This window comes from Mytilus edulis, chromosome 2 (genome assembly GCF_963676685.1).
Source record: "Mytilus edulis chromosome 2, xbMytEdul2.2, whole genome shotgun sequence".
Lineage (NCBI taxonomy): Eukaryota > Metazoa > Mollusca > Bivalvia > Mytilida > Mytilidae > Mytilus > Mytilus edulis.
In genome coordinates, this window is record NC_092345.1 from 22396620 (window position 1) to 22412297 (window position 15678).

The window sequence follows — 15678 nt, forward strand, 5'->3', positions numbered from 1 at the left end:
TTTTAGTTTAACCTTTTGAAACGATAGATCTGCAATTAACTCAATCAAGTAGAAAGGCAACATGCCATTTTAGTTATTATTCAAGATGGAGAGAAAGAACACTTAAATTAATTACTTTTAGATAATATATTTTATAAGTGTTCTAAATAAACTATTTATACTGATGAAAAAGATTACAAAACTTAGTGCAAAATCAAGAATTCTCTGTATGCAGAGGACTTTTTGATATAGGATAAATATTCTGATATTTCATATTATGCATAAGTATCAAGTTATACAGAATTCCATTTCTCAGAAATCAAATTACCACAATAAATTATTTATATGAACTTGAGCTGGTCTTTTTATGCTGACGTTGCATTTTAGGTAAAACAGGAAGTACAGTACATTTCATTTTTTGAAAGAAAATGAACATCACAAGCAATGCCATTCTCTAAAACTGAATGCTACTTTTTGTAATTTTATTAGGGTGTTTACTGTAGTACATTTTGTATGAAGCAAGAAAGCACTTCATACTAAAATTATGTGCAAGATCAACGCATTTTAAATTTAATACTAAAATAATGTTAAGTATGTTCCCTATTGGAATTTTTAAAACAAAGCTTTTACATTTACCAAAATTACATTTTTATGCTTAGAATCGTGTAAATACAAGTTATATCAAACTTCTTTTGCTAGTTTTTCTTTGCATTCCTATGAAGTTTTAAGCTACAAAATGCCTCCTCCCTTGTAAACATGGAAGAAATTGAAAAACACAAGAATCTATTTTTATCTACAGAAATCTTGTTCATATTGCAGTTGCAATAGTTATACTGTCACTTGGAGCAGCAACATTTAATTCAATGTTTAAAATGCTATCATCATTTGATTTCCCCTACTGTTAAAATTATCATTTGAAATATTATTCTGAGTATATTTATTACTAGATGAAGGCTTATTAAATTCTTTTGATTCAACATAATGTCTACCATCATTTCTACAGAAACCCATACATTTAATTCTTGTCATTTCTCTATCAACCCACAATTCTAAATAAATTGTAGTCACTAATAATCAAATGTTAGAGCAACAAGTTTAGAATGGAAGGTTGTCCCAAGCAACAAAGCCCAAAATCAATACATACAGATTGGCTAATTTTTCAATTAAATCCTGTATTGTAATTGTCAATATTAAGAACACAAGTTACCAACGAAAACCTCAATGTTTATCAATAAATCTTTCTTGTTTAGTAAACAAAAGAACTCTTTCATTTCTAAGTTGAACAAAATGGTTATATTACTGAAATTGATTTGATAATTAGGATGAAATCAGGTTGCCTGAGGTAACTCAAACAAGACAGGTCCTACAGATGATTACATATTGGTTGCCAGGGGCAGAAATAGACATCCTTAGGAGTGGTAGTAGAAAGATGATGTTAAGTTTGATTGAAGAGTTCATATTGCTGCCACAAATAAAACATAATGATGGCCAGAACACATCTGATTCCCCAATTTTGTTTATTGTTCATGAATGTCATATTTATTTTTTAATAAATCGTTCTGTTACAAATTAGGCTGTGAAATTTTTTTGTTTGATTTCATTCACATTTTTTTCATTCTGGGCCTTATAGTTTTATAGCCAACTTTAAACCATCAGCTTTTGCGAATGTTGAAGACCCTAAGATAAAACCTTATTTGCTTATATTCACTCAGTGAACTCTGGTAGATAGTTATCTCATTTGCAATCAAAACAAGTTTCTTTATTTTTATATTGTCTAGGCGACTACTTAGGACACGTTCAGACATAACAACACAGTCCTAGGGAGAATTTTTTATGTCTTACAATATTATTCTAAAACGAATAAAAATCTCATTGGCCAATTTCACACATGGTAGTCTGCTTCTTTAATCTGCTGACAAAGACGAAAAAACCTCCGGACAAATTTTATGGTAATAAGTTAAAAAGCAATAAAGTCTACAATTTAGAAATCACTTACAATCAAAACATCTATATACAGCACCAATAGATAAACATTTAGAAATATAATTAACCACCAAATTTCCCCATCAGAGGCAATTAAGGACATTTCAATGACTATTTCCAGGGCTAATTTTCTTTTTAGCTTATAGTTTTCAAGCAAATAAATTCTCCATCATCTCAGGTCCCATTATATAAATAGCTTTTCACATGTTGTAAATTGAAACGTGTAGAAATCAATGGTAAGGAGGGATCTCGTCAGCCAATGTCGAGATTGATGTTCTTTGCAGCAATGAATTGTTCAAATTAAGATGTCTTCATGCATCGTAATGACTCACAGTATATATAATTAAATATATATATATAAAATTCTGGTCAAGGAAGAATCTGCTGACAAAGCCCCTTAAAACTGCACTTCAATAATCTTCCTACGTAAAACTACTAAACTGAATACAAAGTTTCTTCATTATTCAAAATAGTGTTGCATAATACAGACTATTTCAGGAAGACAGCAACTTTATATATTTGATAGAGTAACACTGATTTATCTTAGTGTAAAAGGAAATAAAAAAAAAAACATCAGATAAATTTGGTGCAAAAAGGTTTTAAAGCTTTTCACTTAAGGAATTGCCTTAAACCTATCCGTTTTTCTCTAATTGTATAAGATTTTCATTCATTTATCTCCTTTAATGAATGTACAATCACATGTATTGAGATGGTATTTCTTGCATCTTTGATGGAACCTTCTGAACCAAATCAGAGAAATGTCAATATCCAGGGCGATAATCGTATATAGCTTCACATATCATATGGACACTCGTTACCCGTCACCTGACTGTATTTTGACCTTTCAATGTCTTAGTTTACTATAATTTGATGTTGGATTGCTGTCTCACTCAAAATTACCTCCACAACACCTTTTATTTTAATTTAGATTTCAATTATTACATAACAACTACAAACATATTATATGTGGCAGCAAAATTCTATGATATAAAAGTAGAAACTCATTAGATTTCTCACTCTGCACCAAATAACTTAAAAGACATGCTTTCTAAAGAATGTAGCCAATACCTCAACCATATAAGAAAATGACAGCTAATAGACTAAATTCATTATGTGCAGTTTTGTGCCTACGATAAATACATGTATCTGAATGTGAAGTGGTAATTTGAATATGTCAGCCATGTTAAATTGCTGCAAATTCAAATATTACTTTTCATTTAAAAATTCACAAGTTGATAATTTTGACTTGACAACAGCTCAAAAGCCTTTCAAGTGACTTTATGAATGTTAGGGTTCCATTTTAACTAGCTGAAAGAATTGTATTTAATTTTGTCTGACAGATTAATATCAAAATATGGCATGAGAAATCTGATTAAAATTAACTTCAAACAAGAATAATTCCGAGTTCAATAGAAAGCGGTCTCTCAACTGCACACTAGAAGTTCCGAAGAGCTTGTTTGATTACATGTTCTATGCATGTAATACACTTATGTGTGTGTGCTGATGATAGTCATACATTCTCAATCTTTTGAGACATGTGATCAGATGGACAATATGAATTGCCATACTACATGCTGTATATGACGGGTGTATTTATGCTAAACTGGCTCAAAAGAAATTGGTACCCATAAATAAAATTTGAATTCACAATAGACAGTGTTACTTCTACGTTCATTTTCAGGCATCATTGTAGCCATGCATCATGTGTATGCCTCAAAATCAGCATACTATAGAAAATATTACTAGCCAGTCAACAATCATTTTCTCTAAATATTATAAGAATTTCAATTGCAATTTTCATAAAAAAGAAATTTGAAATTTTACCAATTTATCATTCAGAACAAGATTTTTTTTACCCTTGACGGATTAGCATATTTTTAAGAAATCCAGATTGTATATGTTACAAGAAAGTTTGATTAAATTTGGTTTAGCAGTTTCAGAAGAGAGTGATTAAATCTCATGTTTAGAATGAACATGAATCTATCCTTATCAAAACCACAAGAAGTGCATTTAAAATGCTATTGACGTAATCCAATATAAAAGTAACAAGAAAATGTAAAATATGTAAAACTATAGACTTCCTGATCGGGATTTTTTTATGCTATAATCCTTACCAAAGCAAAATTATAGGATATCTAATGCATTATGAATCAGTTAAAACATTATCTCTAAAACCAATGTGTTATATTACAGAAAATTATACAGCTAAATCAATTGTTTGATATTCCACTGAAATGACTATTAATTTTCAATTAAATTTATAAGTCTAACATCTGGCGGAAGGTGATAGATTTTGATTATTATCATAAGACTATTTTATATCTTACAGAACAATAACTGAAGCTTTCTAGAGAATTATAATGTATCTCTTTATTACAGTATTACTGTAGATCACTTTCTTGACAAGATTTTACTACTGAGGATCTCGAGGTGGGACTTTTCAAATTTTTTCACGATTTTGGGGGGATGAAAAAAGGGATGCATACTATACATGGTCAAATACGGTATAACTTTAATTGATAGTAAATTAAGCTTAATTGTTCACTGCTCACTGATGGTAACAATTGTTAAAGAAAGCAGCCAATGGAATACATGTTTTTCATTTTAATACAACAAGGTTTGTATGGTCATGAAAAAAACCCAGTTATTCCTGCATCTTATCAACTTAGAACAGTGTATATTACATTAAAATATTGGAGTTTGCATCATTTAAAGAAACTTATTTTCATTTTTATGTACAATAGACAATGTCAAATTTCTCACTTAAAACAAGACAGCCAATTAGAATAAAAATAAATTTAGTAATATTACGGATATTTCAAGAAAGAAAGCACCTTTAAAAAATGTTGACAATATTACTTGAGACTCAAAGGTTGACGTTGGCATTAAATGGTCATTCCTTAGTCTTCTTTTGAGGGTTTGGTGACTTTGTTGAGCTGTGCAGGATGTATAAATTTGCAGCCTAAGCCCTTGTACAGTCATAATAGGGACATTAAATCTGATGCCTTGTGTAGAGAGAGTGCCAGGTTTTCTGCAAGTGACCAACCATGAAATATTTGTAACTGGGTGTAAAGCAAACAACAATCAATCAATATTTTAATTGAAATAAATGAAATAATCAGAATAATAGCATGCCTCTTATTTTCATTCTTAGTTCATTGTTTTTAAAGTGATAAAATGATGTTTCCTTATTGGACAAGAATAACAAATCAACATAGCCCTATAGCAAAAATCATTTCTTTACTTTGGCCTAATGTGCTAAATGGTATTTTGCTTTCATTTATACAAAAAATGGTAAGAATTTCTCTGCCATTCTTTAAGCATCTTACAAAACAATATTCCTTGATATCCTTGCTCTCGAGCCCCTAATTCAACTTGAACGTGAGGAAAACACAGAAGAAAATTAATAAGATTTGTTAATATCAATAAATGACACAAGCAGAACCAATTTGATTGTGGAGAGTATGCCGAGATTCTATTAATAAATGCCTATTTTACTGTACAGTCCAATTATATAAGATGAAAATCGGCTTAGCATCTGATGAAATCTTAGGAAGCTTCAATTTAATTTCAAATCAAATAAAACATTAAATGGCAGTTTAGCTGAAGAATTAGGCTTGATATTTAATCAGCATCCTCACACTCCAGACTACTTAAAAATGTTTTTTACTGTCAGTTGGAATCAAAACATGAACACAGAAATACTAAAAAAACAACAACAAATTCTTGTAAAAGTGCATAATGTATGGATTTCTTTAACTTAAACTTTATTTTAAATCCCAGTAGTAACTCAAAGTATCTGAAAACAGGAAGTGGGTGTCTGACAGATTTGAAAAGTCCACACAGGCTTCATCTGATCTCTGTTGAGCTGCTGGTTGAATATGAATCATTCCATTCAGTCGTATTGAAAAAATAGATCACCGAAATTTTTGAAATTCATTCAATATATTACAAAACTTGGCAAGCAGGAAGTAGGTCTCTGGCAGTCATTACTGTCAAGCTGCTGATCAAATCTGTAGAAACTATTTTCAGTAGAGAAGAGACTGTTTAAAATATTTTGTTGACAAAGAGAAAGACAGAAGGTCTTACAAAAGGACAAATGGACTGACTGATGGGCAGACAAACTTTGGGGGTAAAAAATACAATTTGTCTTATAAAAATTCTTAAAATTAGGGTAAAGAAGTTTTTGTTCACTGATGTGGATCAAATATCATCCTAATTACACTCCATTAATTCAAGGGTATATAAATATATATGTGTGTGTGAAACACATGTAAAAAACATTTCATAGTGAAAACAATCATATTTTAAAGTACCATTATTTCCAAGTTCAACCAAATATTTAGTAACAGATTGGACTTGTCTTCTTCCATAAAAAAACTTTTCAGTTAACTTGTGAATAGTTGCCTCATCATTTTGTGAAGATTATCATAATTTTAATTCTGTTCTAAAACCAAATTTCACTAGACAAACTTATGTAAGGCATTCAAAATTTCCAGACAGACTCAGGCCATATGCATTTGTTGCAAAAAACAATCATTACATCTCTATGGTCTCTCAGTCTTCATAATTCCAAGTAAGAATTGCAGCAGTCTGTCAGCAAAATGGACAGCGGTTGATTCGAAACCAAATAAATGATCTTACCTTTATGGTTTTGAGACACATCTCCCGCTGGCAGTGTGAAGTTAACATCATGCCGCAAGCCTCTGTATATTATATATTTAATGCCATCTTCATCAAAGCTGTAACTTACTTCATATTGGATTGGCTTGTCCTAGAAATAAATAATTCAATGCATATATACTATATAGCAGATTCTATATATAGGTATAAATAATTCAATTCAATGATATTATCTTTTGTGTTGTTATGGACAAGTGGCAGTTTTATGTACTTTTGTTTCAATAATTCATCAGGTATCGGTGTTTCACAATGGTATTACATTTCAAATTTATTATTTTTTAGTCAATACTACTAAAACAAAAAATTTTACAAATTGACACAAAATCTTGAATATCTTAGAAATAAATTGTGTTGCAGAATAAAAATTTACCACTAACATACTGAGGCAACACCATCTAAACCTTTTGATTTGGATTTTTAAAAAACAAAACATTTTTGACTATTGTTTTAGAAAAATTAAAAATCTAGTATTTTATGAAAATGGTCCAATTTACCTAATGATGCATTTCATCTAATTTTATAGTACTTTATTGTACAGTCAAAATAAGACCATTATCATAACACACTTGCTACTTTATCCTGATATACATGTAAAAAGATCAGTAAAAAATTTAAATTTAAGTCTTAAACTTGAGAACAAGGCCATTTATGCATGAATATTATTTTCATTCATAAATTCATGTCCAAAAAAAATCCAAAGAATGGAAACCTAAATTTGGCATGTACCACCATTTAAATATGATAAGAATAACAGTGTTAATGTATACCTGATCTTGCCAAGCCTTACAATAAAGCTTGAACTCTGTTATTATTTCTGTACCCGTATCTGGATAAATCTCACATTCTCCTTTAGATGGACCAGAGTTTATAGAGAAAGTTGTCATGGCTGTCCCTAATATGTTTCCATCTAAAACAAAAGTATTGACAATTATAAAATCTAACATTTAAACTTTCATAATTATGTAGGCTAATTTTGTTAACAATACCAATATAAGAATTTTCATCACACTCTCCAAAAAACTCTGCTAGAATTCTGAAAATTTATTGAAGTACTGTAAATTTGGAAATTATTATGTGTATTTATTATTGCGATACAACAAATGCAAGATTTTTAATTGCAATTTCAGGAAATATGCAAACACATACATGTATCAAAGACAGATTGCCAGTACTTATTATCACTGAGTCACATTAATCTAAATAATAAAAATTTCCCAATAATATCTGAATTTACAGCACCTAATTTCTAATGCCTTATTGAAATGACAGTTCCAAAATTAAACATACAAGTCCTTGAACGCCCTTAAAAATCAAGACTTTGGAAATTACTTAAATCTGATAGCTCAAAAGAGTAAAATGTAAGTGTGTGGAACATACAACATATTAATTAAGTAATTCTTTATCTCATATGCCTATCATAAAAGGAACACGCTATTTCTTTGTACTGAGTCAAGGTAAATCAAATCAAAGTGATTGACTAATCAATTTGAAATTTTTAAATTGAAAAACTACTCTATCAGCAAATCTTTAGATTCATATCTGTCCAAGACGCATCAGTATATGAAAACCATTACATGCATACTTGATGGAATAAAAAACTCTTAGAAGATAAGCATTGGTTTGATGAGAAAATTAATTAAAATATAAATGACAAAGAGGGAAAAAAATCGGCAATTTAATTTGGCAATAAAAGGTAATCAGAACAGTTGTAACAACAACAAATCACTTCACCGCTGGACTGATTGTTCCTAGCCTGAGGAATGTAAAAATAACATGAAAACCAGCCATTCAGCTAATTCATACCACTTTAACTACAATAGGACATTAATTATGGATGAAGAAGCCTAATTCAATTAAAGGTTTGAAGGAAATGAATTCCAGCAACTGAATAGAATTAAAAGGCAAATGAAAACACTGTAAAAATACTACACAAAGCAAGTTAACATTCTCTAAATTAATCAATATAGATTGTACTTCCTCTTCTACCTGAACACAATGATCATCAATACACAATGAAGCCATCTACATGAAGCAATTCATTATTTAAAACAATTCACAGCTCGCTTCTGTCAAACAAAATGCATTTGTTCATTTTATGTATTTCAAATAACTTAAAACAGTCACATAATACCATTAATAGCATTCTCTTTTATGACCTCATATAAATAATCAACCGCTGTAATACATTAACCTTCCTTGTAGATCTTAAATCAAAGCCTGAAATTGAAACCTGTCTAACAGTGAGTGTAGGAGACTCCATCTAGCAATTAGATAAAATGGAATGGTAAACTTAATTGACCAGTGTAGTACAGAGCTAACGGCCAGAGAATTGCTACTTTACCCTGGACAATTGACCAGTGTAGTACAGAGCTAACAGCCAGAGAATTGCTACTTTACCCTGGACATTGGTATTTCCTCAATAAATAAATCAGTAAGTCCCTGAGACAGCCATGGATTCTAAAATTATAATCAAATACAAGAATATTCCAATTCCTGGGGAATACGACTGGTTAATTGCTGTAAAACTACACTGTCGGTTAAAGAGCTCACCAGAGCTCATGTTTTGTCTGTTATAATGTATATATATGCCGACTCTAAATAAAATTTACTTACTTACTTACTTACTTACTTACACTGAGTGAAAAACAGTCTTGTTTTTACAGCTCATTCCATAATAGTCCGAATATACAGTTTTGATTTGTATAAATATTGTTGTTTTTAAATTTATGAACAGAAAGGTGATGTTATTAAATGACCATTATTCAGTAATTGGATATCTAATTGGAGTAGAGCGAGACTCAAAGGTGGTTGGTTCATTCTAAGTACTATGGATTTCTCCATCAATAGTGCTGAAATATTGTGATTTTCACTGACCTTTCACTGAAATGGTCCATTAAGGGAATACTAACCTTTTGTTTTAGCCTGAACTTTAATAATGTATTCTAAGCCCTGTCTGAAGAAGTCTGGTTTAATAACAAGTGATTGTTTGTGTGTGCCTGTTGTGGTCTGTTCATCAAATAGGTAGGCACGTCGACTGGGCTTTTCTAGGATATGAACCTTTCTTGTAGGTTTTTGGCTCTCCTGATTATACACTTTATCTATATTTCCATGATCCACTCCTATAAAAAAACATATAACTTAACATATTAAAGATATACATTTTTTTTTGTAAAAATGATACTTAAATATACTGTAGATCAGTGCATTTATACATAAGGCAAATTTTCTAAGATCTTATAAGTTCTAGTGTTATGCTGTATTATTTATTTCAAGTAATGAATTTCTGTAAAAGCTTCCAAACAAATGTACTTTATCACATTTAAATCAGTGTGAAGACATTTATAAGATAAACTTTCAGTAGACATAAAATTCATAAATCGCTTTCCTCAAATATAAAATGTCTTGTAATGTCAAAGAATGTAGTAATAAGTCTTCCTATGTTTAGCAGGGGATGTACCTAATGTATTTTATAGCAAATGTCTACTGTTTGTGCACAAGAGAATATTAGTTTAGTGTTTATGATCAAGACAATAGTAAAACTTCTTTTACGGATGTAATTGATAGGTGAAATTTAAAAAATTTAGAATTCAAAAAATTGATACTGAAAGTTAGAATCGCATTAATTAAGGAAGTAAATGAACTAAAAAATATTGATAGCTCCATTTAGAGATATTCTTTTTTTTTCCAAACACCATATTCAAAATGTTTTTCCAAAAATCTGCTTGCTTTTATTTCTTTCAGAAAAAAGTTTGCAATGTTTTTCCAAAGGATAGAAATATCTGAAAAACAAAAACTTCAAGAAAATGTCCAAAATTTCTATCTTATTTATCTCTAAAAAGCACATTAACATATATTTTTTATCACATATTTGAATTAACTAAGCGAAAAATAGCTTGTATATAAAACTTTCGTTGAAAATTCAATATGGGGTCAAAACTGTTTTGTAAGCATCGTTCATGTTTAAAAGTAATTTTTCAGTAATTCTTTTAAAAACATGTTGTCCCTAAGTTTTTTTGCCACATTAGCATATCATATTTGATTTAATTCAATAATTTGAGAACTCTCCTACTGCAAGTAAAGTTTACCTGGTTCCACATAAGATGGTCTGTCTTTATGTCTTGTGTTTGTTGGAGTTCCTTCTTCCAATTCTACTATTCCTGTGCCTAAAACATTCATACATCATTATAAATTTCTGATGACATAAATAATGTATAATAGTGTAAAATAATTCTTAAAACTTATCAACTAAACATAAATAACATGGGGGCAGTCTTTGGTAACTCAGGGGCTCTATTTACATGCTTTACATTATGCTGTTGTGAATTGACCCCCCCCCCCCCCACCCCCCCCCCCCCCTTCTCCTTTTCCAAAAACAATATTTTTCCCTCAAGATATGGTCATAATCTCAATTCAGATTTCCAATGGAGTTTGCAACCATAAGAACCCATTAAAATATATCATAAAATGTATTCTGATGATGTCAACATGATACCAATACACGACCACAAAATGTTTTGCTGTTGTATAAAAATAGTATAATCACCTTATCCAAAAACAGTTTTGGGGAATTCAAGCCTATCAGTTGTTACTTTTATATCTAAATGATGCATGCTTCGAGAATGTTGTCAAACTATGCCAGGGATCATATCATTGACCTCACTCATTCTAATATATACAAGATTCTATTAGACTCCTGTCTGTCCTCAATTTGCTTACAAAAGATATATTCATAACCAATTTTGTCACTATTCTTGTAATTTTAGTATCAGATTTTTTTGTATGTAAAAATTTCACAGAGAGAGAAACAAGTCAAAGTGTTATGAATAAGAGAGCAGTTTTATACCTAATAAATGAAAGGCGTTGTAAGGAGCGTTAGGTGTGTTAGCACTGTAGTGTGTTCCGAGACCTTTATTACGACTTCTTCTACTGTAACTCGATCTACTTCCTGAAAACATAAAATCCAATATTAGTCAACATTCTCCTATAAACTAAACTCAAAAGTACTTTTGCATTAATGATAATATTTCAGCAAATTTCTAGTAATACGAGTCTCACTTGCCTCTAAAAGTGATTTTCAATGCACAGGATAAATCTATTGCACATGAGTGGGTGATATGTTTAGTTAGTTGATATCTTTTCTCTCAATAAACAGAATACACTTATAAGAAGGAATAATCATATTTGCAAATAATTGCAGACAGTTTTTAGGAAGTAAAATACTAAAACCTCACAACAGTTTTTGTTTGCACAGTTTGCTTAAAGTTAATTTTTGTGTGTGAAGAACAACATTATATGTATTAAAGTACACATGATAGGTAGCTGAGATGCCTTTACCAAAATGCTACAAATAAGCAGCATAGATATTCAGATGGAAGTCAATTTTTCAAAATATTTTATTAAATTTTCTTTAATTCACTTACTTGGTATGCCAAATGGTATCCCAAAACTTGGGCTCTCTCTAATGGTAGGGTACATTGGTGTGGAGGGAAGATCAAAAGGTGACCGTCTTTTTCTTCTTACTGGGTCTGAAAATCAATAAAAAATCATTAAAAAATCAACAACAACAAAAAACATCACAGTTTAATGTTTTGAGACTCAATTATTTTTCAATTAATGAAACTTTTTGTTTCTCCATTATAATTTGATCAAAGTATTGTATCATGAGTATCACAAACACCTCCACAATAAAATTTCAATGTCTCAGTTCTTTGATTTACTGAAAATTACAAAATTATTGTGATTTTTTAAGACTAAAGAAAAATGTGTGATAATTTTTTTTATAATTTGAGGAAATGCTTTATACGGCTATATATATGAGATATCATAATGCAAGACCTTATTACTAAGATAATCACCAAGTTGCATTATTCATATATTAATTAAAACCTTTATAATTTATGAATTTAAAGTATATATGTGATTTTCAGCTATAGTTATATTGTGTATGCAATAAGATGGTCTTACTTTTCACATCAAACAAGGACTTATTAATAACAGAATCATTTCCAGATGTTTGAGTGTCCAGGTCTCTGGTCTCTGGTATGTACATATCTTTGTAAGTGTTATTTTCTGATACGGTTTCATTTTCTAACACCAACAAATTAAAGCTGGACCCATCAACTCTCTTTATCAAACATACAACAGGATCTTGGCGTGGATAGTATCTCTGATAAACAAAATATGTTGACCATTTGTATTGTGTATTATTCTCTGGACATCCTTGGCACACTGCCTGGAGTAAAAGGCGTTCATTCACATTTATTCTATGCTTCTCACACTGTGGACAATAAATACTCAGCCTGTGAAATAACAGAGAAGTACTTATCATTGATTGTAATTTATAAGAAATGTATTCAAATATCTTTTTAATATATAGATATAGGAAGATGTGGTGTGAGTGCCAATGAGACAACTCTCCATCCAAATAACAATTTATAAAAGTAAACCATTATAGGTCAATGTACGGCCTTCAACACGGAGCCTTGGCTCACACTGAAAAGCAAGCTATAATAGGCCCCAAAATAACTAGTGTAAAACCATTCAAATGGGAAAACCAACGGTCTAATCTATATATAAAACGAGAAACGAGAAACACGTATAAATTACATAAACAAACAACAACTACTGTACATCAGATTCCTTCCTGACTTAGGACAGGTGCAAACATTTGCAGCGGGATTCAAAATTTTAATGGTACCAAACCTTCTCCCTTTTTCCGAAACAATAGCATAATATCCCACCATAGAAAAACAAACGATAAAATATCAATTGGAAGGCTTAACTCAATCAAAAAACGTTAATTAAATACAGATAACTTACTTTACATACACTTAATGAGGTTTTTATACAGATTCACATTAATATAAAGATTATCCATAATATGCATAAAAAACATATCTTACTTGACATTATAGAAACAAAACACTGAAATTAGTTTTTAGTTTGAATTGAAAATAAAGAGAGCCACGAGAAAAATAATTTTGGCAACTGACAAGCCTATCAGTACCTTTGGATACTACTTTAAATATCATCATGAACACAGGAAATCAAAAGCATTCGAAAGTTCTGTGGATTCATTATTATTTGTTCGATTCCAATTCTCGTGGATTTCGTGGGAACAGGTAAACCACAAAACTAAATGTTCAATGAATACCAAACTTTCTATAAGCTTGTATGCAGATTTTGCCAAATCCAAAAAATTAAATATCCACGAACAAGTAAGTTTTCCTTAATCAACGAAAAATCGTTACCGTCGAAAATAGATGAATCCACAGTAGACTTAAATAAATATTTTGGTAGAAGTAAACCATATTCAGCCATACTTACATTATAGATCTAGGCTCGTCATTGATCTTTATAACTTGGATAGAACTCGCTGCATTCTTATCATCTCTCCACACTGTCAAATTAATGACAACTTCAGTGAGTGTAGAAATAAAATATTCTGCTGGAAATACAACTACAGACTGGTTAAATGTCACCAAGTCAGTGATATTATTTTGAAAACAGGACTCGGATGAAGCATAGTCAAAGTTTCTGGAGCAAGTCCACTTATACCTAAAAGAAGTAAACATTATTCTTAACTACTTTCCTGTTTTCACAATCCCTCAGACATATTTATTTTAATTAAGTGGAGCCATTGCAGTTGTAAATTAAATGTACCTTTTATAGTATTCATGATATGCCCAACAAACATAATATCATTGTTCTCAGGCACTTAATAACTGTTGATCTTCTAACGAACCAACCACCACAAGGAAATAATTAAGAAATAATTCATGGGGGCTTGAATATATCATGATTTTACCACGGGTTGGCCCTTTATGACAAATATTTTACCCCTGAGCGATAGCGAGAGGTAAAATATCGGCATAAAGGGACAACCCGTGGTAAAATCTAGATATATTCAAGCCCCCATGAATTATTTCGATTCTGATAGGACACATACGGCAATTCTTTTGGATCGAAGCGCTCTAGGTGTAGGCAAATATTTGCCGTTCCCATAAATAAACGCACTAATAAACTAGCGTAAAAGAACGGAGCAAACTGCATTAGTGACATGCTTAAACTATTTAAAATAATGTATTTAGACAGTTTTGGATGAATTTGAATGATAATTTATTTACATGTCTTATATGATGTACAATAAAGGGCTTTTGCCACATTTTAGCATCATTTGTGTATGTTTCCTTGTGATGATTTTCGGATTCACAAGCGTGTATTTTCCCGTAAAATGCTTACATTCTAACGTCATTGTTCTATGACGTCGGGTATCTCATTCATAAACAAGAGGCTGTCACAACGACAGCAAACCGGATTTATTTACATTTATTTGTGTCCTGGCAATATCACAAGAACCATTACTGATGAATGGTGAAAGTGAAAATCATCAATATCAAATTTGACCTCCATTTTATTATCAGTATTAACATTTTGAAATAATAATATTTGAAAAGCTTAGATTGAATGGTTCATGAGTAAATGCAACAACGTAAATGGAAACGCCATTTTACGATCTTTCAAGAACCATAACTCCTGATCAGTAAAAGTCAAAATCGACATTATGGAACTTGACCTCTATTTTGTCATCAGTAACAACATATTAAAATTTCAAAAGCTTTGGTTGAATGGTTCATGAGAAAATGCACGGACACGACGGGAAACACCATTTTTCAATCTTTCAAGAACCATAACTCCTGAACGGTAAAAGTCAAAATCGTCATTATTGAACTTGACCTCCATTTTGTCATCAGTAACAGCATATTAAAATTTCGGAAAGCTTTGGTAGAACAGTTCATGCATAAATGCACGGACACGACTGGAAACTCCATTTTTCAATCTTTCAAGAACCATAACTCCTGAACGGTAAAAGTCAAAATCGTCATTATTGAACTTGACCTCCATTCTGTCATCAGTAACAACATATTAAAATTTGGGAAGCTTTGGTAGAACAGTTCATGAGTAAATGCATGGACATGACTGAAAACTCCATTTTTCAATCTTTCAAGAACCATAACTCTTGAACGGTAAAAG

The 15678-nt window shown here is 30.8% G+C and overlaps 1 protein-coding gene across 1 annotated transcript in view; it reads right to left on the bottom strand.

The window, feature by feature from the left end:
• LOC139511735 (polycystin-1-like protein 1) overlaps window positions 1-15678 on the bottom strand; it is a gene marked incomplete in the record, with an annotated part of 223869 nt that overhangs the window by 81168 nt on the left and 127023 nt on the right. Inside the window, 8 exon segments of the mRNA XM_071298777.1 lie at window positions 6607-6736; window positions 7413-7552; window positions 9555-9764; window positions 10731-10808; window positions 11489-11590; window positions 12066-12170; window positions 12610-12944; window positions 13972-14202. Of these exon segments, the coding sequence (XP_071154878.1) occupies window positions 6607-6736; window positions 7413-7552; window positions 9555-9764; window positions 10731-10808; window positions 11489-11590; window positions 12066-12170; window positions 12610-12944; window positions 13972-14202 (1331 nt within the window).